This window comes from Aspergillus lentulus (assembly GCF_001445615.1).
Source record: "Aspergillus lentulus DNA, contig: Alt04, strain: IFM 54703, whole genome shotgun sequence".
NCBI lineage: Eukaryota > Fungi > Ascomycota > Eurotiomycetes > Eurotiales > Aspergillaceae > Aspergillus > Aspergillus lentulus.
This window is the reverse complement of record NW_028322122.1, coordinates 1,921,796-1,946,162: the sequence shown is the minus strand read 5'-3', so window position 1 is coordinate 1,946,162 and position 24,367 is coordinate 1,921,796. Positions and strand designations below refer to the sequence as shown.

General features: G+C 49.6%; 8 protein-coding genes across 8 annotated transcripts; 2 read left to right on the top strand and 6 right to left on the bottom strand.

The window, feature by feature from the left end:
- Positions 1 to 344: 344 nt before the first annotated feature.
- On the bottom strand, positions 345 to 2,090 carry ALT_1932 (glycerophosphocholine acyltransferase; the record flags this gene model as incomplete). The annotated part of the gene is made up of 2 exons (XM_033559709.1): positions 345 to 1,095; positions 1,156 to 2,090. 2 exons carry the CDS (start codon positions 2,088 to 2,090, stop codon positions 345 to 347), a joined length of 1,686 nt encoding a protein of 561 aa, XP_033415600.1.
- Positions 2,091 to 3,114: 1,024 nt separating this feature from the next.
- Positions 3,115 to 3,843, bottom strand: ALT_1931 (uncharacterized protein; the record flags this gene model as incomplete). The annotated part of the gene is made up of 1 exon (XM_033559710.2): positions 3,115 to 3,843. One exon carries the CDS (start codon positions 3,841 to 3,843, stop codon positions 3,115 to 3,117), a length of 729 nt encoding a protein of 242 aa, XP_033415601.2.
- A 708-nt stretch (positions 3,844 to 4,551) lies between these two features.
- ALT_1930 (DUF2841 domain-containing protein) lies at positions 4,552 to 6,137 on the bottom strand (the record flags this gene model as incomplete). The annotated part of the gene is made up of 4 exons (XM_033559711.1): positions 4,552 to 4,892; positions 4,954 to 5,166; positions 5,222 to 5,996; positions 6,054 to 6,137. The coding sequence occupies 4 exons, from the start codon at positions 6,135 to 6,137 to the stop codon at positions 4,552 to 4,554; spliced, it is 1,413 nt and encodes a 470-aa protein (XP_033415602.1).
- A 4,892-nt stretch (positions 6,138 to 11,029) lies between these two features.
- Positions 11,030 to 15,082, bottom strand: ALT_1929 (cohesin subunit SMC1; the record flags this gene model as incomplete). Its single annotated transcript, XM_033559712.2, has 6 exons — positions 11,030 to 11,047; positions 11,103 to 11,469; positions 11,529 to 11,836; positions 11,887 to 14,851; positions 14,907 to 15,000; positions 15,052 to 15,082. The coding sequence occupies 6 exons, from the start codon at positions 15,080 to 15,082 to the stop codon at positions 11,030 to 11,032; spliced, it is 3,783 nt and encodes a 1,260-aa protein (XP_033415603.1).
- A 475-nt stretch (positions 15,083 to 15,557) lies between these two features.
- ALT_1928 (uncharacterized protein) lies at positions 15,558 to 16,409 on the bottom strand (the record flags this gene model as incomplete). The annotated part of the gene is made up of 1 exon (XM_033559713.1): positions 15,558 to 16,409. One exon carries the CDS (start codon positions 16,407 to 16,409, stop codon positions 15,558 to 15,560), a length of 852 nt encoding a protein of 283 aa, XP_033415604.1.
- A 526-nt stretch (positions 16,410 to 16,935) lies between these two features.
- On the top strand, positions 16,936 to 17,932 carry pdx1 (putative pyruvate dehydrogenase protein X component, mitochondrial; the record flags this gene model as incomplete). Its single annotated transcript, XM_033559714.1, has 2 exons — positions 16,936 to 17,014; positions 17,136 to 17,932. 2 exons carry the CDS (start codon positions 16,936 to 16,938, stop codon positions 17,930 to 17,932), a joined length of 876 nt encoding a protein of 291 aa, XP_033415605.1.
- A 2,042-nt stretch (positions 17,933 to 19,974) lies between these two features.
- Positions 19,975 to 21,026, top strand: ALT_1926 (uncharacterized protein; the record flags this gene model as incomplete). Its single annotated transcript, XM_033559715.2, has 2 exons — positions 19,975 to 20,860; positions 20,911 to 21,026. 2 exons carry the CDS (start codon positions 19,975 to 19,977, stop codon positions 21,024 to 21,026), a joined length of 1,002 nt encoding a protein of 333 aa, XP_033415606.2.
- Positions 21,027 to 22,109: 1,083 nt separating this feature from the next.
- On the bottom strand, positions 22,110 to 24,089 carry ALT_1925 (WD40 repeat domain-containing protein; the record flags this gene model as incomplete). Its single annotated transcript, XM_033559716.1, has 4 exons — positions 22,110 to 22,874; positions 22,928 to 23,514; positions 23,569 to 23,696; positions 23,761 to 24,089. The coding sequence occupies 4 exons, from the start codon at positions 24,087 to 24,089 to the stop codon at positions 22,110 to 22,112; spliced, it is 1,809 nt and encodes a 602-aa protein (XP_033415607.1).
- Between the last annotated feature and the right edge of the window lie 278 nt (positions 24,090 to 24,367).

Sequence of the window (24,367 nt, the reverse complement as noted above, 5' to 3'; positions counted from 1 at the left end):
CAAGTGGACCATGCTGTTCATATCAGACATAATCAACGCGATACATGCGCCACTGAAATCACAGAAAGATGTCCAGCTGAAAGGGAAATTCGTGTACTTCGTGGAATGTAAATCAATCGCAATCATCGACAGTCTAGATCATATAGGCATAAAGTGTATGAATATAGGCAAGCGGCAGAGACAAAAGAATGACTAAGGCAGGGTATCATCAAGAGCAACACAAAACCAACCGATGTCCGATCCAAAAGCATTGCTAGAGCATAGACAAACTCAATAGACAGACTCAGTAGACAGACTCAAGGAGATAAAAGAGCGTTTGTAAAATCGGGTAGGCGATACGGACTCTACTTTCTGTCGCGCGTGATCGCAGCGCCCGCGAAATTGGAGCCATCTACGGCAGTCGACACCGCACTGGCGTCAAGTGGAGGGATCTGATCGAGACTTGACTTGTCGCAGTCCTTTTGCGCAGACGGTGAGTCATCCAGGATGCCAGCCCCAGCAGAAGAAGTGTTGTTCAAGATCGGTAGCGTTGGGCTGGTCATGCCAGCCGGAGAGGCCTGCCAGCGGGCAACATCTTTCTTCAGCTCCTCCAGCTCCTTCTGGAAGCGTTTGCCAAAGATGTCAATGTAGTAAGTGGCGCCATTGTGGATACTCCAAACGAATAGGGCTGTCAAAAAAACACCGCTGGCCCATCGGAACCGGAACCAGAGGGGGCAAGGAATCATGGTCAGAAGCGCATAAATGTACTGAATCATCATAAAGGCGGGTGCTTGCAATGATTCCGGAAGACTGATCACAAACTTCCCAATCCAGGTCTTTGCATAGGATTTGCGAAGCCACGTGAAGCTGGTAGGACGCCCAGCGGCGATCTTCTCGGCACGACGCACAGTAATGAAAAAATGATAGGTCAGCTGCCAGATCATGTAAGGCACGGTTGCCCACAGCATCATGGAAAGGAGAGAATAGTGGTTGGGAGAGCCAGGTTTGCTAAACTTGATGTCGTAGACGGCCGGAAATCTCTCTCGCAGCATTTTCGCTGGAGTGAGATGGACGAGGCAGTGTAAGGTAACCGGTGGCATGATGTGAATGAAGAGACTGCACATGATACGCGTCAGCGCCGGCTCCTCTGCTGGGGAATTTCGCAACGTCACTTACCTGACGACCTTATCCATGCTGTGGAAGACCATGGAGTTTCGCCACATTGCAATAGCGACGGCGTTGTTTCCAAAAGTGAGGCAGAAGGTGCTGATAAATAGTCTCTTGGACCTCGGGAAAACCCAGATACTGAGCATGCAAAGCACGTTGACAAAGTAGCAAAGATCGGCAAGGAAATAATGATATCCCTTTTTGTGGTATCCATAGTATCGGATCGGCATAAAATAGGCCAACTGCGCGCTGAACCAGATATAGAAGTATTCCGGGTAGGCTCCGATGAGGTAGCCGCTGACGAAGATATTGAGAACACCCGCGATGAATGAAACTTTCTCGCGTAGTGTCACCGTGGCCGTGGCATTCCACTGCTTCTCCAGCCGCTTGACACTGTCGCTCATCCGACGGCGATATTTGGCCAACTGCTCATCGGCTGTGGGAACCCGCCGCTTCCATTCTCCGACCACTCGATCCTTTGCGTTCATTGAAGTAGACTTCAGCTTTTCGCGCTGCTTTCTGACCTTCTCTCTCTGCACATTGATTGCCTGTTGCCATTTCTCGAGTTTCTGAGAGAGCGAAAGGTTGTCAAGCAAGTCAAACACGGTGAGTTTATCTAGCGGCGGAAACGTCTCCCAATCATCCTGATATGAAAAGGAATGGTTTCGCGACAGCCTAGGAGGAGAGGCTGGTGGCGAATACGAGCGATTGGAGGAGTTCGCATATTCATCCGTGTCATAGAAGGCATCCATATCTTCCATCGACGCGGGTTGCAATACAGGTGAGTCATGCACGCCCGTCATCTGGTTCGCCTTTCCGTCTTGGTCACCATCAAGTCCGGTGCCCTCCATGATGAGTTTCTGTTGAAATGAGAAGATTGTGGGGCCTTCCCGGCTGTGAGGGTAGGGACGACTAAGAAAGCGGCCGAAAGTTAGCATCACCATGTTGCTTCGAACCCAGATGCCGTCCCCCAACAAGGTATGAGAGAGCTCGAATACGTAGGCTTAAATCAAACAAAGTGACTTCTGCGATGCAGGAAGCAACAAGAGTCTGGAAGTCTTATCGATAGGAGGGGCTGATATAACTACCTTTGGTAGGCTGAGGACTCACAAGGCAAAAACAACGAATCTTCGTCCAATGAAGATTGGGACTGTTATCCAATGGTCAAATGCGCCAGTCTCCTTCAAAACCCAAGGCGCGTGATACTATGCAAGCGTCAACTGCACTGCCGAACGCGACAACGTGCGGAGAAGAAAAGTGAAAAGTTCGATTCGGGAGGACCGTGGTGTTGAGAAAAGGCCCGTTGGGAAGATGAAGCTCGACGTGTGCTTGAAGTGACGTCTCTGGTTGGCTGCGGCTGATTTGCTAATCCCAAGGTCTGGCTTATTATGGTCCCTGGGATCCGGGGCATGATCTGCTCAGCCAGCCAATAAGCTTCAGCCACAGGATCCCCCTTGCCACTTCTGATGATTTGCTGCCTGAGGTGTGACTATTTCATCGACTCCCTGCACTGTGCTGAGTGTCCATTGCTACCTACCTATCTAATATGCAGGTTATTACTTCATTTTGATAGGACAAATAAGACACAACATTACCATTAGAGAATTACGACCACTTGGAGAGAATAAACAGTCTCGCTCGAAGGAAATCTGCGTGCAGTAGATCCATAATAAAGCAAAAAACGAAGAAGTACTGATATATATTTGCAACCCGGTCACACTGTTCATCAACTATCCGCTATAAAACGCCGGGATGGATCTTCTTTGGGGAAAGAAAATGTCTACGAAGCTACTGAGCCGTGCTTAGAAGGAGACATGACAGCGGCCATACACTACTAGGATCAATAACTCTCCAATTTACATCATGGTCCAAATGCAACTGCGGATTTTTGATGATGCGGTATTAGCACCCCCGAAATGTTCGGGTCCATCATGAAATCACCCTTCCCTTGTGCCACCAGACGTCGGCTCAGAGATGTTCTTCAACGCTACTGGTGAGAAAAGGCGTGAAAAGATGATAATCCAGGTCAAGCTCCCAATACCACAGTTCATCCTCCAGCTCTTTTCTTGCCTCCATCACCAACTGCTTCTGCAGCTCACCCATCAAGGACTGGCCGACAACCGCAACCTTTCCAATTTGCCGAAACAGACGTGCCACCGCCACTATATGTAGAGAGCCAGCTCGAGGGTCGCCACATATGACCAAACGTTGTGCGCAGGCCCAAGATATCAGGATACGAACTGAGCTAAGCAAAGGAAGCCCGGAGAGAATAAGGTCGACGCTCTGGCGATGCTCGCGCATGTATTCAGTGAAGTACGGAGTATAGGCGATGTGCATGATGCGGTGCTTGGGGAGATGGTTGGGAGTTTTTGAAGGATCCGAGTATCTCATAGTGTAGCCCCATCCAAGGGCGTCGAATGCAAAACGGCTGAAAAGGATTTGCTGCACCTCGTCATAGATCTGCTTGCTCGTGGTTAAAAGATTCATGTACACCCCATTTGAGTCTCGCCAGACGGTGCGGCCACGGATATAGTATATTGATTTCAACGATTCTCCAAAAGTGATGACTTCACGGTCAAGCCAGTAATTATCGGTGCTCGAAATAGCCCTGCAGAGAATTTCGCTGCGAATCTCGAAGGGGAGGTCGAGGAGGCGAAATGGTGTTGGCACGATCGCGTGACTTGACTCTGTCTTCATTGCATCCTTAAAAGAGGAAAGGGCTTGAGAATAGTGTTCCGTGAAATAGGGACCCTCCTGAATCCAGACTTTCCGATCTAAGTCCATATTGCAAGAGAAGGTCTGAGACCCCGAGCGCTTGCTTCTCTATGGACTTGATAGATTTGCTGGTTCTGCATCTGACTATTTGTCGTCCGACGAACGGTGAATGCTGGCCCTCGCGGTCTGGCCGTTGAGGGGTCTACTGTACACTGAGTCAGGGCACTCGCAGCTGGTCTGGCAGGGATACATGGAGTAAGGACTTTCCGCTTTCCTGACAATGAGCCAGTTTTCTGAATGGGACAGTATACATTATTTCACCAGAACACAGCCATTGGCTAAGAACGGCTCATTTGCTCAGAACGCTATGAGCTAATTGATATGCAACAGGGAAGAATCGACAAAGGAGATAACACAAATGAAAGATATGCCCACGCGGTTCTTAACAAGACACAAGCCGAAAACCCTCCACATTATCTACGTTTGCTGAAAACGGGATTCCAGAGCATCGTGTTTTGCAATTTGTCTCCACATGAAGAGGGACGATAGATGACCAAAAGTGAAAACCAAGAGGACGGCCAGCGATAAGGCAAGTCGCAGGGAAAAGCTGTTGAGGAGGTCAGAGACGGGCTCAGATTCAGGCTACAGCCGAGATTTCACGGGAACGGACCTTCCTATAACAAGTTCCAGTCAGTTTGACGACATATTAAATGGCACATTCGTCCCAGGGGTTCCATGGCTCCACATCATCGAATGCTGAGCATAGAAACCCGGCAAAGAATTGGAACTCGTCGAAGGAACCTCTGCATGGGCATGCAACGCCTGCGTTTGCTCACTAGAATTGATGGATGGATCCATACCCTTTGAGAGAGATGATAGTCCGCTCTCAACTGAGCTTTTGCGGCTGATGGACACTGGGGACAAGGGCAAGTAATCCGCGTCAGCGATTTGCTTTTCATTCATGTTCACTACTGCCGGCTCAATGCCTTCTGGCAGATGCTTTGAGGAGACATAGATAACGGTATCACCGCCTGTTGGGTCATTAACGATCAGCCTGATACCACTGAGCGATCCGGTAGAGTCCAAACATACTGATCTTTCCGCTCAAATAGAGTTCCTCTATTTCCCGGACATCATAAATCTCATCTAAGATGAACAGGCGCTGAGGCGGTGCAATTTGGCGGTGCACATCCTGCCCAGCCTCTCTGAGCTTTTGCGCGGTGATGGCATGGCTTTCTCGCAGTTCGCAGAGAATGTGCATAAGAAGTCGAATTCTCTCTAGAAGAGACGGAGAGTCAGCGACGCCTGACTCAACCGAATTTGCAAAATATCTAGCGAGGGAAGAACGCGATTGACACACCATGCTTGAGGAGGTGATCTGGCTCCTTGTGTTGAACGCCTGTAGGCCACCATTTGGGCTTAGTCAATTCAGGATCCAACTTCTGGCAAGGTCCTCCCATCACTGTCCTGCGCCCATTGTACGGGTGATTGACTTGCTTCCGCGGTTCTACCAACTTGACAAACGCCTTTGCAATTACCCTGCAGTTGAGCTGTTGAAGATTTTCAAATGCTTTTTCGTAGAACTGCCGCAGCACGTCGGTTTGTCCTACTCGAATCGGTGTCCGTTTGGCTGCCCCGTCAGGCGAATCTGAATCTGAATCACCACCCATTTCCGAGCTTGTGCGCTTCCTATTCCTCCTAGGGCGCTTATTCTGCAATGTCTGGAATTCGCAAGGGATGAGCCTGGGATGCCTTGGTAGGCCATGCTGGAACCAGGCTGGGCTGGATTGTAGATCCAGTCCGGCGTTAAACATGAAGGACTGCCTTTCGGCTAGTTCGCCATGTGCTGCTCCAATTGCCCCGGCTTGTGATACACACGGATAGTCAGTGATTATATTTTTAGGTGTTCCACATGATCCGTTCTCACCGGAGGGAAAATTTTGCATGCTTGGCTGCCAATCGGTGGTCACAGCTCTGACAAAGCTCTGCTTGAGATCTTCGGTAAAAATGGCCCTTTCACAGCCTGCAAGGGATGTAGAGACATCCACACCAAGCTCGCCATTGTTGTCTATATAGATCATGGCAAAGTGGGGGAAAGGGCAGTTGGATGCCCGTGGCATTGGGCAGTGGTTCTCCTTTGGAATATCACGTTAGTGGATTGTCCCACTGTTGCGACAAAGCGTCATGCATACCGCTGACCCTTGCTGGCCCGTCATGCTATCATAGGGCAACATCTGATGATGCTCCTGGGCCCCTGGCTGAGCTGTTGGATCCATTGCGCAAGTCGACTTTGAGGTACGAAAGATATATTAAAGTACCAATGTCGGTTGAAGAATGTGCCGTCGGAGGCCAGATAGTGAGTCCTCCACGAAAGGATATATGTGATCTGAGATTGATAGTTTGTGACAACTCCAAAGAATCTGCCGGACAATGGGCTTGGGCTACTTTATATAACCGGACGGCCAATTGCAGTGTGGAAAAAGTACACCTATTGGAGTATTGGTCAACGAATCATCCCATGTGAGCTCTTTAGAATTTCACTAACATCACTGACGGCTTGGGTGGCGGGATTCAACACGGAGCCTAATGTAATACAGACAGATACATGCAGAAGTGACACTATGGACTATACGGAAAGGTCCCATTGATGCATGGCCGCCATTATTTTTAGGCCGATGGGGCATTGATACATACCTTCTGGTACGCGGCTCTAGAGATGCCAATCACCGAATGAGGACGAGAGGATGCTAGCTGTTTACGAGACTGTCTCCATCGGGGAATCAACAAGTCGCCCCCTGAGCATGAAGATCATCCAAGAATTACCTGTGACCGTACAGCGCCTTTCCAGCCAGACGGAAGCTCCGTCAATGGTGCTACCGAGGGCGTCAATGTACCAAAAAAGCAATATCAACTAACGATCTAGGCTAGGTTTAAGACCGGGGAAGCTAGCTTAGAGTTGGCCTGCGGCCGGAAGAGTCAGGGCACATTTTAGCAGGGAGTAGCGATTCCCTTTTCTGTCGCTTTGATCTGAACCTTGTCCGAGGATTGGGTCCTTTTCCCGTATAATCGAATCGGTTGACCACCTTTATCGTCAAGGCTCGTCCTTTTGACATGGCGCTGACGCTCAGGACGCCTCTGAGAACACAAGTGTAAGAGGGTCACTCAGGGCCATGTCCCGATGTGCACCCAGTCTTTAGGACCACAGCAGTGACATACCGCCCTTCAGGCTTGGGCTTCGGTGGCAATCAATGTCCGTCAACGGAGCCTGGCGTATCTGCGCCAACTAGATAGCCTGTGGAGACAGCCGTCCAGCGCCATCAATTACAGATAGGTTCCACCGAACCAAAGAGCGGACTCAACCTAGCAGGTTTCCTTTGTTCGCTGTCCAGAGCATGTGCGTCAGTGCAGCTACATGGAGGTTGTTGTCTAACGTAGGCCCTCAGCCATTGGTCAATGCTCACGCATTCGACAGTTATCCGCTGGCTTTGCTCAATACCTTCCAGCCTGTTGAGCAATAGCGACACTCTGGGCTTTCCTTTATCAAGGCAGAATAGCTGGCTGAAGAGTTATCACTTTGGTACCGTGCGGTGACAACTTTCGAGTCCGGGAAAGGTTGGGCTTGAAGCACGGACAGTCCGAAGCATAGTGCATCAGCCCACTTTTCCTCAAAGGCTTTAGCTCCTTCCACAAGGTATCCACAAAATATTCTTCGGGATCTTGGTATTTGGTAAGCTGCGTGGAATGACTGGATACCCTTTGGCTTCCTGGAACAGCAGCCAAGCGCTCCTAGGACGTACAGGGAGGTAACCCGGCAGCTGTTCCGACAGTGGGGGCTATTCTGTTATCGAATCAGCATCGCTTTACGCTTCTCGAAACAGTGCTCACTAGAGTCGAACACTTGCTGAATGCAGTTGGAGCTGACATTCTAACATTTGTACTAACTTAAGGATAGTACAGTAATTGACCGACCGCTGATCCTCCAGCCCTTACTGAGCCATGAGCAGATGTTTCGGAATTAGACTTTCATTGCTGAAGGAGGTTTGTGCCTGGTTCTTGCAAGTGGTATCCATCTATCGATGGCATTCAGGAGAACCATATCCGAACCCTGAGCCAACTACACTTCAATTGATATTCGCAAACCCATACCCGGTTCTATGGTAGGCAGAAGCTTTACCTTGCCTCTTGATAAGGAGAGTTCTTAACAAGGATTGCTTCGTTACGGCGGATATTACATCCACCAACCACCATTGGATATGGCTTCATGTTCTCAGCTATGAAGTCGGGACCAAATCCGCGGAAGTTCAGAAACTGTCTGCATGGACGATTGCCTTGAACAGAAACAAACAAAAGCAAGCGCAGTTCTGACACTTGGGAGAGTGCAAACTGCGGAGTGCGGACAGGCCTCTCTATATGCGAGGCGATGTGACACGTCACATCGTCACTGATGGTCTTGTTATGCAGCTCTCGCCACTGGCAAGAAGAGGAGGAGAGATAAAAACGTACCTATCAATCTGGGGGAAAAAAAAAGAAAGGAGAGAAAAACAGCCATGGCTCCCTTGCTTCGTTGCGGGGGAAAGTGGACTCTTTTTCTTTTACTCAATGCGTTTCTTCGCGCTCGTCTACTAGTCAACATCACAGTGGAAACAATGCCTCTATCCATCAACTTTCTGCCAGGTAACATACAGAGTTTACTTGTGGCTGCTGTCAGAAACCTTCCTGTGCTGGGACTGTCCATGCAATATTAGCCGTATCGATTTCTGGAACACCTGCATGTTGTGACTTGTGGCTGCTGTCTGGACTTTGCTCGACGACTTCAAGTCTCTCTGTCAAGTCCAGGTCCTTTTGCGCTTGGAGCGAAGGGCAATCGCCCTGCAAGCGGTGAGATTTTTTCCGCCAACTGATACCCAAGTTAACCTGATATGCTGTCGTTGGCTATTATGCGAGCGAAATGATCCTTCTCACGGGGTCTCCAGTCATGATGCCCCTGCAAGAGGTCTCTAATTCACTGCATGGATGTCTGATCACTTGCAGCAACCAAGATATTATCTGGCCTGCATGTTGGTTGGATGAGAATGATGCCAATCTTCACACGGTATCGTTTTGCTATTGTTGAAGACCACATATTGCACCGATCCGCCCGGGTATGGGGCAGATACAATGGTCCATCTGATGATCGACTATCTATCTGTCTCTCACCGACAATTCAATGCTAATCATGGTCAGCATTCGGGTTTTTCATGGCGCACATCCGCTATCCGTCAACTATCGATAATTTGCCGCATTGATGACGCTCGCCATTGAGGTTGAGAATAGTCTTCTGAGGCGTGGGGACTGGCTTCTCGGTATGCGCATACCACGGATGCCACACATTCATCCATGCGACTTATTTTTCTCCGTGCGCCCAATCACTTCACCTCCTATGGAGTACGAAGCCAATAGTGCTTCATTTTTTGTACGTAGTTGGAGGATGGGTAACACAAACAGTTCACTAGACCTTGGCTACTGCCTCGAGTGATAGACTTTTTTGGGCGATAACTGACGGTGTCTGTAAGAAATCGAGTTCTCTCTGGGACTCAAAAGCAGCGCGGGGCTACGGATGCTCAATGGCCTTGAACTTTTGGACTGCGCCACAAGGGATCGGACGAGGAAATACAAAGACTCAGATCGAAAGATTCATCTGCCACTTCACGGAGCCATCAAGCATCGTTTAGTGGCCCAGATATGGGTCTTCGAATCAAGTTACCTACTCCTATACTATAGCAGAGGTGATGATCTCTTGATAATCTCTTGGACAATGACTCCATATTCATCTCGGTCTCAAAAGTTTTCAGACCATTACTGGTGGGAAGGGATAGTCTCAAACCGTACTTCGTAGCTACGTATCGACATTCATAGTCTCGTGACTTGAAAGAGCTCTTCCTTAAGGTTTAGAGCTATGGCAGCCGATGGGTCATGCATAGATTGCCTCGAAATAACTTCCTGCAGTCATGCCTCTGCCGGGAGGCCGGGTCACCATGGATACAGTACAAGCCAACAGCTCTCGAAGGCGACAATGCAAACTCCGCAAATCCATTATCACCCAGCTCGACAAGCTCGTTAGTACATCCCGGATCGCCGGCAAACCTCTTCAGCTCGTAAAGCACGGCCAACCTTTCCAGGTGATCCCGCAAATCTGACCCTCTTCCGTCACCTAGCGCTGCACCCACGGCCCAGGGAGGCAATCTTCCTTGGAATGACAGGTGACCGGAAATGATCGCTTGTATCATAGACTCCCACCATTCCGTAGCAAGGGGTCTTGTCCATCCCAATGGCACGGAACGGACCGACAACTGAGCTCCCTGTACGCCTACTGCTGCACTGCCGCTACCAAGCATCAAACAGCTTCTCCCAAGAAGCAGCTTCAAAAGAAATTGAGAAGCTCTTAGCTTCCGTTTCAGCACTTGCCTAGCCATAGCTATATTGTAAGTAGATTCAGGGGGAACGGTCCTCCCAATCTTCGTTGACAGACGTCCCATTATTCTTAAACTCATTGATTCTTCTTCGTGTCACAGCAGACGATGTGGCGTTCCCCCTTGTAATTATAAGTGTAAACCCCCTAATGCCTCCTGATATATCAGAAGCTTGCGCCAACCCCTTGTGACAACGCTGCAGGCAATTCTCCTGAATGAATAGTCGATATGCTTGTGCTAAGTTGCCGCGCAGTTTCCTTATACGTATCCGGCTTGACCTCATGTCATACTGCGTTCAAGTCATACTTTTTAGTAACGGACTACAGCGGAGGTGGATGCGATAATTATCTGCGCACTCGTGTGGCTCTTACAAAAGTACTACGAAATAGTCTATGTGGTGGAGTTTATATTATGTGCAGTACGAGAGGTAGGTTGAGCAGAATAATCTACGGTGCCTCTGGAGTAATGGCCCCTCTTTCGCCAACTTACAAGAGAAACGTAGAGTTCAAAGGCGACGTTGATTCCATTGGTTACCATGTCTTCGTCATTAACCTTCCCGCCATCCATCGCGACCGTTTGGAAAAGAAAAAAACTCATAGCCATCAAGGGATATAACAAAGCAGATAGAAGGAGAAGGAGAAGTACTATTCTACAATGCCACAGGAAGTAATCGGATCATACTCCTGCGAGGCAGGCTTAATAGAGGTATAGAAATCAACCTAGTTATATTTCCGGAGCTGCGGTAGAGGTCAGTACTCAAATCGGCTGCTGGAAGAATGAAGGCAAACTCACATCAAGCGTCAAGGATTTACTGCTGTTTTCGACCTGGTCGCGGTAGATACCAACCAATGCTTCACTGTTCTGGAACAGTCCAGTCTTCAAGCTGATGACGATGAATTGCATGCCAGGAGCCGCGTGGTCGTGGATATAGTTGGCGATGCGAGCCACATTGGTATTGTCAAGGGCAGCGTCAACCTCGTCCAGCACAAAGAAGGGCGATGGCTGGTAGGAATGGATAGCGAAGAGCAGAGCCAGCGCAGCCATAGTCTTCTCACCACCGGATAGATGCTCCATGTCCCGGAAACGCTTGAGAGGAGGCATAGCGTGATATTTGATACCATCAAGGTATGGCTCGTCAGAGTCCTCGATGTCCAAGTATCTGTGGTTCAAAATTTAGCTAGGTGCAACAAAAATCGTATCTGCAGAACAAAAACTTACGCCTGCCCTCCCAATGGATAATTGGCACTGCGAGTCAGCTCCCGGTAGATGGGGCCAATTTGCTCTGAGATGTGGGAGAACGCCTTGTTGAAGAGATCTGATCGCTTTCGCATCACTTCTTCAAAATCTTCTTTGGCCTTTCGAGCCCGTTTGCGTGCTTCATCGAAGTCCTTCTCAGTGCTTCGCAGTTTGTTTTCAACGCTTTCTAGACGCTCCATGGCGCGTGTATTCGGCGCCATCTTGTCCAACTCGCTGTTGAGAGTTTTGATTCTGTCGAGCAGTTCCTCTTCAACCTTTTCGTCGCCCTCCTGTTTCTAATAAGCTCTTGTTCGATGTGAGCCGGTGCGATAGTACTTACCTCCTTGAGAGACTCCCCTAGCGAGTCAAAATCGACTTCAATACCATAGTCTTGCACTATACCACTTCCGTCATGGGCCTCCTCATCAACGTCCATTGCATCAGGGTCGGCTGTCTGGACAATGTCATCGATAGGCAGTTGGTCAAGCGATTTAGAGTTTTCCGTGAGAGGTATGTTGATATCCTCGAGTTTGCAGCGTCTTAGAACAGCATATCGGCTGGACGAGTTGCGTTGGATCTCGGCCTCCAAGGCGCTAACATTCTTTAGGATGCCTTCAACGTCCTTGCTGCGTTTCTGAAGTTCTCGCCGCTGCCGTGCGAGGTTCTCTGCTGATTGCGCATAGGCCTCCTTCTGCTCCTGCAGTCGCTCCCCAAGGACATCCAGCTCGGCATTGTATTCATCCAGCTGATTCCGGATTTGCTCTTGCTCGGCTTTGAGTTCCTCGATTAGACTCTCATCCCGCTCATGCTGTGCCTGAAGGCTAGCAATTCTATCGTTCGTGGCCTGAAGTCGTTGCCTCTCGAAGCTGAGTTGATTCTCAATCCTACTCTTCTGCGTCGTGAACTCGAGCTTTTTCTGAGCGGCCTCCTCTTGCAAAGAGCCTTGTTGGACCTCGTATTCACGAATATTGGCGTAACCAAGCCGCTTGCAAAATTTGCGGTATATTTCGTCTTCAATGCTGCTGACAGACTCTTGCGATTGCGCGATGGTCTGGTCGAGTTCCTCCAGAGCTTCCTGGCGCTCCATGTATTTAGGCCGTAAGTCTTCGAGCTGGCGCTTCACGAAATCTAATTCCGTGCGCTTGCTCTTGAGGTTTCTGTCGAGAGCCTTGAGCTCCTCTTGCGCGTAGGCTAGGCGCTGCTCCAGACCCACCAATTCACCTTGCAAAGTCTCTTCTTCAGTGCCTCTGCGATGGCCCTTGGGCAGATTGGCGAGGTCGGCCATCAACTTGTCCTTGAGCTTGTGAAGATTCTCAACCTCGGAGTCCTCCCATCTTTTTGAATTTTGTTGAGGACCTCTACCACCAGTCATCAGACCTCCCTTGTGGATAACAGTTCCATCGAGAGTGACGGCTTTTGCGTCTACGTTTCTCTCATAGCAAAGGTACTTGGCTGTCGCCAAATCATCACAGACAATGGCGTTTCCACAGGCATAGCTGATGGCCCTTGCAACGGAGTCATCATAGTCCACCGTTTCAATGGCTGGTCGCATTCCTCGGTGAATGCCTTTCAGATTCGAGTTGAAGGCTTTGACTTGGATGGTCTCAAGAGGGATAAAGGTTGCCTGGCCGGCTCTCTGGTCTCGGAGGTGCTGGATGCACTCCTTGGCGGTCTTCTCGTTATCGACGACGATGGCATCGAAGTGACGACCCAACACCGTGCTGACAGCTTCGGCATACTTCTTCTGCTTAGGTCTGCAAAGATCACTGACACGGCCCTTCACACCAGGGAAGATGCGCTTCAAGGTCGAGATCAGCTCCTTAGCTCTTAGTTCCCTCTCTGTTTGCTTCTTGCCATCGTCGGCCTCAAGGAGCTTTTTCAAGACCACCTGAACTTTCTCCTCAAGTTCTGTCCTCATCTGAGAAATGCGCAGGCGCTCGGAGGTAAGTGCATTCAATTCCTTCTTCTTGCGGTCAATCTCCTTAGAAGTCTTCTTGACCGTGTCGTTCAAAGCTGACTTGCGCTCCGTCAAGGTCTGCGTATCAGTTTCTAAGCTCTTGAGTTGCCACTCCATTGAGTCAAACTTGCTCTTCAAACTGTTGTAGGCATCGGCTTCCGTCTTTCTCTGGCGCCTTAGATTGTCGAGATTGATTTGCTCCGCAGAGGACCGCTTGCTGACTTCCTCTTTGAGCATCTTGTACTCCTGCTGATCAGATTCGCTCAGTTGACCGCCCTTTTTACTCATTGTCTTATGCCACTCAGCCTCCCATTGAGCCTGAGCTTTTTCAACGACTTTGAGGTCCTTCTCCAGTTGTTTCACATTGGCTGCCTGAGAATCCCGTTCCTTGCCAATTTCGGCAATCCGGGAGGCAAATCTCTCTACCTTTTTCCTGGTGATATCAACCTTCTCGTCCACAGGGACCAAGGCATTGGTCGCCTCTTCGATGTCTTTCTCCTTCTTCGTAATATTCCTCTCTGCCTTGGCCACATCTCTGCCGACCTTTGCATGCTCTACCTTGGCGTTCTCGACATTTTTCTCGTACTTCTCAACTCCGCGACGATATTCCTTGAGTTCCTCTTGGTACTTCTGGATATCCGCGCTGGACGCGTCAATCAACCGCTGGAAATGGAAAAGCTTCCAGAGAATGTGAGTGATCTCGGCCTGATCGCGTTCCTCTGCCTTCCTAGCATAGTTTTCGGCCTCACGCTTCTGCTCCTGGTATTGCTTGATTTCAGAATTGATACCTCTCCGTCGGTTGAGCTGGATAGTCTGCTGCTCCGCGGCCTCCTCAGCTTCCGCCTTGAGACGTTCATATTCAGCTTTGTATTCAAGACTTCCTGAAATCTGCTCAATCAACCGCGTCAAGTCCTTGGGGGACTGCGAAGCAATGGCCTCGACGTCACCCTGGAAGACGAGGAAATTGCGCGCTTTGATCAGAATATTTTCCGCCTCGAGAGCCTCGTTGTACTGCTGCGCCGTCACGATGCGATTATTGATTCGGTATTCGCTGACGCCGGAGCTTGTGATCGACCGTCGCCATTGCTGCTCCTCGCCCGCATCATCCTCGTACACGGCCATGACCCATGCGGTCTTTGGTTCGTTCGCTCCACTGGGATCCTGCGATTCCTCCCCGTCGATTTCGTTTTCGTTTTGCTCTTCTCCGTTCGGTACCGCATCGGTAGCGTTGCCGTCCGCGTCGACTTTCGATGTGCGCAGGACACGGCCACGGTAGACGAGATCGCGTAGGTTCGTAGATCGCAGATGTGAGGATTTTATTCCCAAGACGAAAGAAATTGCATCCATCCTAAATCTCGTCAGCGAGGTAATGACCCTGTGGCGAATGGTTATGTGATACGCACGAGTTGGACTTGCCAGACCCATTAGGTCCGATAATGGATGTGAAGTAGGCATCTCCAAACAGCAAGACATGATGACCCTTGTAGGATTTGAAATCTAAGGAATGGTTAGCACTGTTCACGGACGAGTGATTGTATTATCCCGTACTGAAAAGCTCAAGGCGAATAAGTTTGCCCATCTTGCGATAAGGCAGCCGCTGTCTCGCGACTGCAGAGGCAAAATTGAAGTCTCAAAATGGGAATGAAGACGCCCGCGCCGATTCACTCAGCAATATAGCTGCAGCGATGGAGCGACGACTGGCAGCAATGTTTGGATGACCCCGCGCGATAGTTGACTATCATTGAGTCGCGTCTCGGAGCCTAAGGACGCGCTGCCGCTGCACGGCGACAGATCACGTGCTTCACGACGTCCCAACCACCAAGAAATGAGAGATTCACCTCTTTCTTTGTTCTCATTTAACATCTCATTCGAAATCTAATTTACATCTATGTACATAGGATCTTGGCGCAAGCATTCGTGATGGCAGAAGGCCAAGAAAGCACCTCGACGCGGTATCCAAGGCTTGAAAGCAGAAAGTGAGAAGCTTTGTAGTTAAAACATTTGAGAAGAAAGATAACTCTGAGAACGCCTTTCCCCGTCACGCGGGAAATATGCTAATAGCTTCTGATGCTCACCGGGTTCCCAATCACCAGAAAATCCTCGGAGATGTACCCGGCCGAATCCATTCGGAAAACACCCTTTTGACCCTCGACTTCCAAGAGGATGATATCCTCCTGTGTAAAGAGCTGTCGGACGGACCGGAAACCCTTCCAGAAGACCTGGCTGATCTTCGTCAAAGGCGCTTTGTAAATGCTCACCCTACCCGGTTGAGCGTTTGGAGTCGTCTGTGGGTTGAGCGATTCAGGGGAGACGACCAGACGCCGAGAGAAGGCTATTTGGCGAGGCAGGGCATCAAACTGGTATGGCTTTCGGAAAGGAATCATTCTTCGAACAGTGAAGCGAAGGTATGTCTTGCCATTCAAGTGAATGGCATTGACGGCTTTGATCAACCGCGCAGTCTTGACAATGAAGACTGTTCCCATGACACTCATCATGACACAAATGCCACCAAATAGACTCTTCTGCCACATCGGCAGAGCTACAACTGGGTCTCCGAACACGATGCTCGAGTTGTAGACAGAGTAAGCCAAGCAGAATGTTGCGATACCGTAAGCACCCAACACATAGAAGCGATGTGATGGTGCTTTAAAAAGGAGTAAGTCGCCCTCTTTCGCAACCTTTCTTTCTAGTTTACCGAATCCTTCTGGTCTTCTCCCCGCAAATTTGAGCGTTTCTTGCGAGGGTTTTGAAGGATTACGGGGTGCCGTGGGCTTGACAACAGCCTTGGCCCGAGGAGCACATGAAGAGAAGTATCTCCATGTCGGTAACGACCGCGAGCCTAGTAATATTGGTGTTCTAGGACATTGTTGTGCGAATGTCCGAAAGGCAAATGACCTGGGAATCATTGTAGTGCCTATAAACTGAAAACAATCACATCACGTTAGCTGAGAGCTCCTGTAAGGAGAATTAAGTAATTAGAGAGACGCTATCAGCAACGCGATGAGAGCATCTTCGAGAAGACCAATCGGCAGAGATTGAACGACTAACCTTGAGATCAAGTTCAAACTTCCGTTGCTCTCCCCGTCGTCAATTTCCGCTCGCATCGCAATACTCCGGTCGTTCTCCGCGGCAGAAAAATGTTCCCGTCCGGGCCGCCGGTGAGCTCCCAACGACCTCAACATCTAAAGCAAGAATAAACAGATCTTATCGCGGTTGATCCTGCCTTGATGGATCTCTACGTGTAACATCAAAACGCGGTCTAATATTTGCAGCAGCAAGGTTCATTAAGGGTTCTGTGCGGCTTAATCGACGGAGTAAAACCTCTCGTTCGTCTCAAGCCTTCCGATCCAGCTTCAGCGCCAAGCGCTCTCGGAGATACATTTCGATCAGAACGGTACATTTGAGCCATATCAAGCCGCAAGATCGAGCAAGATGGCTTCCAGCTTCCCCGTGCGCCGTTTGTCAGCATTGGTTTCCAGACGGCAACCCCGGGTAATCAGCACCACCAGACGTAAGTCACCCAGCGCCCTCAAACGCAATTTAAGCGGGTGCGACCTGGAAATAGTCCAATACGCGATACGTCCCAAGTATACTAGCATGCAATCTACAGGTGCTAACTGCGAAATCGGTAGGCCTCAACTCTTCCTCTTCAGTCCAGACGCAAAACCCCGCCTATCCCCTCTATCCCTCCGTCCAAGTGCTTCTCCATGAAAAGGGCATTCCAGAATCCGAAATCTCCAAGATTCCCGCCTCCGGTCCGAAGGGCCGGCTCCTCAAGGGCGATGTCCTCGCCTATATTGGCGCAATTCCCACCGACTACCCATCCAGCCAAGCCTCCCGTCTCGAAAAGCTGTCCCACCTCGACCTAAGCAACATCAAGATCGCAGCTCCACAACCCGCCGAGACAAAGGCCCCAGTTGTCGAGGAACCCATCGCCAGACCCCCACCCACAGTCTCAGTAGCCGTCTCCATCTCCCTGGCTACTGTGCTCTCCGTCCAGAAGAAGATCAAGGAAACGATCGGCGTCACCGTGCCGCTATCGACTTTCCTTGCCCGTGCCACCGACCTGGCGAACGACGACCTTCCCCGTTCCCCCCGCAGCAAGCCCTCAGCAGACGAGCTCTTTGATGAGATTCTCGGCGCTGAGCCTATCAAAACATCCCGGGGCGATTACGTTCCCGAGCTGAATGCCCTGGAGGCAGCTGAATATCAGCCCGCTCAGCCCGTCAAGGAAGACATCATCGATGTACTCAGCGGCAAGGCTCCGAAGAAGGCCGCCCGTCAGCCATACATGGAGGAATATCCCGCCGGCTCTGCCGCAAATGTGTTTAGTTTGACCGTTCCTGTTGGTGATGAGACGAGGGCTAGGGTTTTCTTGGACCGGGTGAAGACCCTGTTGACAGTTGAGCCTGGAAGGCTTGTGCTATAGATCCCTAATTCATATACCTGTTCAAAGTAAGTAGTCAAGAATGATCAGCGGTTTTGTATAACATGACTAATTGTCTTTCAGTGTAGCACTAATGAGATAAATATACAATTCATCCATGTACCGTAACATTAGCATTTCAACTTTTGCAAAAACAACCGTTACACACTAACTGAGAACATTTTGAACGTACACTTTGACACCACATTAGTTAGTTCTTCATGGCATCACAAACTCCTTTAACCTTCTCTCCAACCTCAAAGCCGTATGCAACCCATCTATCTGCCAAGAGCAAGAAAGCACTAGCAAGGAGCTGTTTAAGCAATTGTAGGTATCATGTTATCATCATTTTAGCAGAGATGAAGATACGGCTACAGTTGAGCTCGAAATTGCATTCCATATCCAGCACAGCGAATTTCTGTAGTAAGGTCAAGCACTTAACCAAATTAGGCTAGTCCATATATTGTCTGAAAATAAACCATACTGTAATAGACAGGTAAATGTATGAGCTCTTTAGAAACCTGTATAATGGTACTGGGCCTGCTAGAAGCCTGGAACTTCTAGGCTTGAGCTTAGAAGATTCATTGCAACCACGATAAACAAAGCATTAGTGGGATCTGGCAATATGCCAACAAATGCTGTACACTTTCTTAGACATCTAGCTGTGTGCTTTCCTGGAAGTGAGCATTCATTGGAGGAAGAACTTTCCTGAGGCTATTCAGAGGCAAGCAGGATGGACAAGGTCACACAGTACTTGTCTAAGTCCTACAAACTCCATCCGTGCGTGCTGTTATGCTTAGCTATCATGTTGCTCAAATGCCTATCAGGCATCCCAAGTTATAGGCTAACAATACACAGCACTAATGTTAGGTTTCTCCGTGCCACTCCATCCTGCGGATGATGATGAATATAGCCTCTTCAGTGTTGATAATACCTCTCAGCCTCACACGACCGTTCCATGGGACAAACGTTCCAACTATGGCCCCACTCCGGGTAACTTTGGCGGTACTCCGCCAACCGAATATTCCTTTACAGAAATAAGCCTACAACAGTCACGATGGCCATGAAATCACACACAAAACATGCAGAATATCTAGCAAGAAAATATAGACAAGCCTAGAATGCCCTATATAAGGCAAGAACATAGTCCAGCATCTCGAAACAAAGTCCCTCCACACTGAGGGGGTGTGATAACCAGAATATTCATCAGAATTAGCTTCTTACTAAGAAGAGTTGACCCTTTTTAGTGCAGCGGCAAAATTCTCAAAGGTACGGAGGTGTGGGTTAGCGTGGAATTATGGTCAGGTGACTCCAGTCAAGCGTTGTTCTAAATTAAAGATATTGAAGGTGTTAAACCCCCACTACAGTCTACTCTGTATCTAGCGGTTTTATAGCTATTGTACAGCTTCATCTCTATCCCAAAAGGGTAAGAGAGCTCACTAATCCCCCTGGATCATCACTTCCTCGCAGAGGTCTCAGTGGGAGGTGGCTGAGCGACGTAGTGGTCGATTATGAGTAACTTGCACCTCCACCAGGGTATCCTTCCTCCAGGCGTCACAACGGGCATAGGCACGTGATGTGCTTTGTAGAGGCTCGTATTTAACTCTGCAGGGACAACACCTCATCCTTCCATTTTTCACGTGGGAATGGCTGCATCCAGAGAAAAACACACATCGTTACAGCTGACCCTCCTGCGCCCGCTGGACGGAGAAGAGACAGCTTCCTATTTACTACACCTGCCAAACGAGGTCCTATTGCTGATCTTCCGTCAGCTCACCCGGATCAAAGATGCTTCCCATCTAGCTCAATCATGTCATCAGCTTTACACACTGTTCAGTGATCGCAGAAATAAAGTCAATATTCTTCAGTCAGCTGCCGCTATCCCGCAGCAACCCAGCTATGGCCTGGACAAGGCCTTCTCTGGTGATACAGCTCCCATTGGAACACGATGAGTGAAGCCCTAAGCAACTAACTCAAGAGAGGCAGTTGTCACTCGAATACCACCCATAGGATGGCGAATCCAGGGCGCTACCCCGCGCTCGTACATGCTGATATACTTCGACTACGGTGAGGTTTCTGACGAAATGGGTGCATCCTCAATGTGGGACCTATCAGCCATCCAGCGCCGGAATAAGACCATGCGGTTTCCAGAATTACTCCAGGAATTCCTTTCTCAGTTTCAAGACATCAACTCGCGCTGGGGGCAGTGGTATGAAAGGAGCACTGAAAGTCTGCTCTCAAGCGCCGCCCAGCTGCAAGCCGACTTGTTACGTGAGTCGCCCAACCTCACCGATCTATCCGGTGAAAATACGGTCATCGCGCTAGCTCTTCATTGCCTTCTCCTTGTTCGAGACTTTGATTATGTGGACACCGAAATTTTGGATCTCACAGAAGAAGAATTATTCGCCCATGGCTCCCCTGTCGTCATTCAAGAACCGAGTTATGACGCCAACAGGCTTCTCCCCATTGTAGAAGTCTACCGAGCCATCTGGCGAGAACAGGCTCTTCGAGAATCTCCAACGCCTTTGCCCTGGGCATCACCAAATACAGAGGCCGTTAATGTTTCGAAGCCGGGCTACCACATCGAGAGTGGCCTCGATGCCACGTTAACCCATATTTCGGAGTGTCTGTTCCGGCTTCTCGACTCCCGAGATCCCAGACACTGGCCGACTGTCCTGTATGGGCTCGTGATTCTTATCCTGATCTGTGGTTGCTTGTCGCCTACCGGACGCTGGTTGAAAAGTGTACGGTATGCTGGGAGCTCGCTGACGCCGCTGAGCCGCGATCTTGCTCGGTATTATTATATTTGCACAGATGGGGGTCGCATAATCAGCGACCGATGGGATGAGGGGGACTATGCGGCGCAAGTTGGGCAGTATCGAGTTGCCCTGGACTATGCTCGAATTTTGCATGAGTTATGGGTCAATGCAGGTATGAGTTATTCACATGTAAGTGTTTTTATCACCTGCTGACTTCGACAGACGACGGACAGTGGAAGGAAATAGAAGCGGGTGGGGGTATAGACGGGTTTCCGGGGAAGTTACGGTTTCTTGCGTATGGGTGCGTGGATGCCATGCTGCATCATGAAGGTATTTAAAGCATGTCGTCGTAATCAAATAAATACAGCGTGGTTGCTGGTGACCTAAGGTGGGATGATCACAGAGAGCGTCAAGTATCGGAGATGTAATACTTCTAGGCCAACCAGGCCAGCATAAACTAGAGGCGGGCTGGCACTGCCAAACAGCTGTAGGTTTTTTGCGGATATGCATAACAGTAAGGTACACTCACTACATCTGACAGCCTCGGCCATCTGTGCTGTAGTTAATAACTTAATGTAAAATATGCGACAGATGAATTCACGCTTCCATGGCTGAAGGTTGTATGCTATTTCAGCGAGTTAGTCTGCCTGCAGAACAAGGCAAGTAGCATATTCTGAGTGCTTTAACATAAAAGCCAACATGGCCTATAATACCTTGGTACACTCATAAAACAACAAGTTCAGTAATGTATACGTTTCATAATATACGGCACCATTCAACTTCATACCTTACCATCTTGATAATTACAGGCTAACCGTTAAGGTACCTAGGTACTGGACAAGGTTCCACACTAGCGTCTTGGCATCTATAGTTCAGAAACAAACTGCTCATGCTGGATGTGGAAGGCAATTTCGAGCTTGACTGTATCACCATGCAGATATGAGCGAAAAGAGTTCATTCTGGGGCCGTTGAAGCCCATCCGTCCCATGAGCAACACCAGTCCCTCCCACCTGTCTGAACACCATGAGCGCCACCGCTTATACCATTTCAGAAAGAGTTAAGAATATCCTGCTCGAGGCCAGATGCATAGAAAACATGGCCTGAGACGGGAAGCAGAGCGTGGGAAAAAAAGAAGTGCAGAGGAGCAAAGTCGACGAAGGTACACGCCAGAAAGATGTGATGAGATGGAGAGAAAAAAGAGAAGCACCTGGTCCCCACGATGAAAATGCCGTAGACCCACGATCAAAATGCGAAAAGATGCCAAAGAAGCGAAAACTCCTCCCTTAAACAGACCAAAAGTACCCCCAGGATTGCTGCAACGCCAATGTCCTGGAACGCCATGTCTAATGCATATGTGAAAACCATGCGGGGATGTGAAAGATGCTGCAGGGTCATGATAACCTCTCGTCCTAACGCCGGTACTACCGAATCGTACCCCATTCCGCTAGCTTGCCGCCCTCCCGTCCATGTTCTCTTCCTGATCTCTTATTGAAAATCTTCCAGAATCTCAACGTTTCGTCACCAGCTCCGGTAACGACCGTCTGTCCATCGGGGCTCATTGCAAGGTAGAGAACACGGAAAGTGTGGCCGGTTAGCGATACAATCTGCTCCATGCGCGGGTATTTCCAGATTACAATCTGGTTCTGACTGTAGCCGTGTGTACTGATGATTTCGTCCGAGTTCTTCGACCATGCCAGGTTACAAACCTGGCTACCCGTATCAACTTCCTTAATCATTGAACCAGTAGCGGTGTTCCAGAATTTAATGGTCCGATCTGCCGTACCTCCACCTGAGGCGAGGAGATGGTGTTGATGGGGTGACCAGGCGATGGCCTTTACGGCGGCGGTATGGTCCGAGAAGCGATAGAGTGGTGTCTCATTCAGCTTGTCCCACACCATAAGTTTGTTGTCGTTTCCGCCTGAAGCTAGTTGGCCATCTTCGGTGTTCCATCGGAGACCGCAGACTTCCTGTTTATGGCCGGATAGTCGACGTAAATACTGATCTGGGGAGCGAACATCACGGTGAAAGATGAGTCGATCCCGAGAGCCTGAGGTAAGGATATGATCGTTCCAAGCAAGAGCCCCTACACGATTGGTATGCCCAATCATTGTCCGAAGACGGCGACAGTGCTCTGCATCCCATATCTGTACAAAACCTTTGCCAGTTCCTATCGAAAGATGTGTGCCCTGTCCAATGTCAGCTCTGAAACACAAAGATTATGTATGAGAGATTTCATTACCCTCTGAATCCAGCTGACGCTCGTGACAGTATCATCTCTTAGCTCGCATAGTTTCGTCACCCGGCCGGTATTCGAATTCCACATGTACACCGAATTGCCTAGGCCAACACCTAGCACATTACTACTGCCCCAGTCCACCAGATTCAAGTAGAAGTCATCTTGCAAGTCGGGTGCATCGAGAACCTTGTAGGGTACTTTATTGACGTAGCGAGGCTGCTTGCGAGGAGTCTCAAGGATACGTTGACTGTCGTATCTGATCGGCGATAGACTGTAAAGTTCTGATCGCACATTTAAGTTGGGACCATGTTGACTTCGGGGCGTCTTGGATGGTGTTGGTTGACCAGAGCCAATTCTCGGAGAAGCGTAAGTGAAGAGATTTTTGTGAGGCGTCGATGGCGTGATACTGGCGGGCGGTAGGTTCGAGATGGCGTGTGAAGGGGGGGTGTGAGAGCGTGTCTTCTCATTAATACCGTTGGGAATCCCCAGTAACGGATCAGGAGACAGTGAATCCAGATCGGCCTGTGGGACGGTGTTTCCAAAAAGCTCACTTCTGAGTACGCGCGAGTACATTCTATTTGCTTCTTCCGCTACAGGCAAGGTCAGTTACAGGTACGTCGATCAAGGTCCCGAGGCACACATACTTTTTTGGAAGTGAAGCTCCGAGTGAGGGGCGCGCTTTTTCGTTTTGGAAGGAGTAGAGGGACATCCGTCTTCATGAAGCAAGCTATAAGTTGCTTGTAGATCTTGCCCCTCGCGATTTGGTATAAACCTGCGGGCACCTGCGGTCAGTCATCGCCCATCAAAGAGACAATACGATGTATCATGATGCTCACCGATCGCCATATACTCGCTGTCTTTTCCTACTGGGGCTAGTTCCAGGGGTTCTTTCCCGAGGACGTCCTGCGTCTTCGTACTCCTTCAGAGCCTTCGCAAGCAAGTTGGGATCAACGGGTTCGGAACTGCTGTGGCTTTTCTGTCTTCTTGCCGATGTAGCGGGGTAGAAAATCGTCTTCTTCGATGGCATGCTGGGAGGCGTCCTTGATCCGGGCGGGGATGCGATATTCAAGGCATTGGGGACTCTCTCCGACGATCTCATAGTGGATTTCGCCGCCATTGCGCCAGCAGCGGCCAGAGAATCCGGATCTTTGTTGTTGTCGCCCATACTCATAAGCGTAGATTCTATTCGGAGTGCAAGCGCTCGAGGTTGGTATCGACTGTAGGAGGGACCAGCGAGGCGATGCGACAGGTTCCAGGTGTCCAGTGACGATGTGGAGAGATATATAGAAACCGTATGATGATGCGCTTTCAAGTCGACGTGCGACGGACCGTATTGCTAATTGGATCGCAGTTTGTCCTGAAAGTTGGTGGTTCGTAGAATAAATAAGGTTGTTGGTAGCAACGGCCAAGTCCTTCTGCTCCGCTCCGAACGATAAATAACTG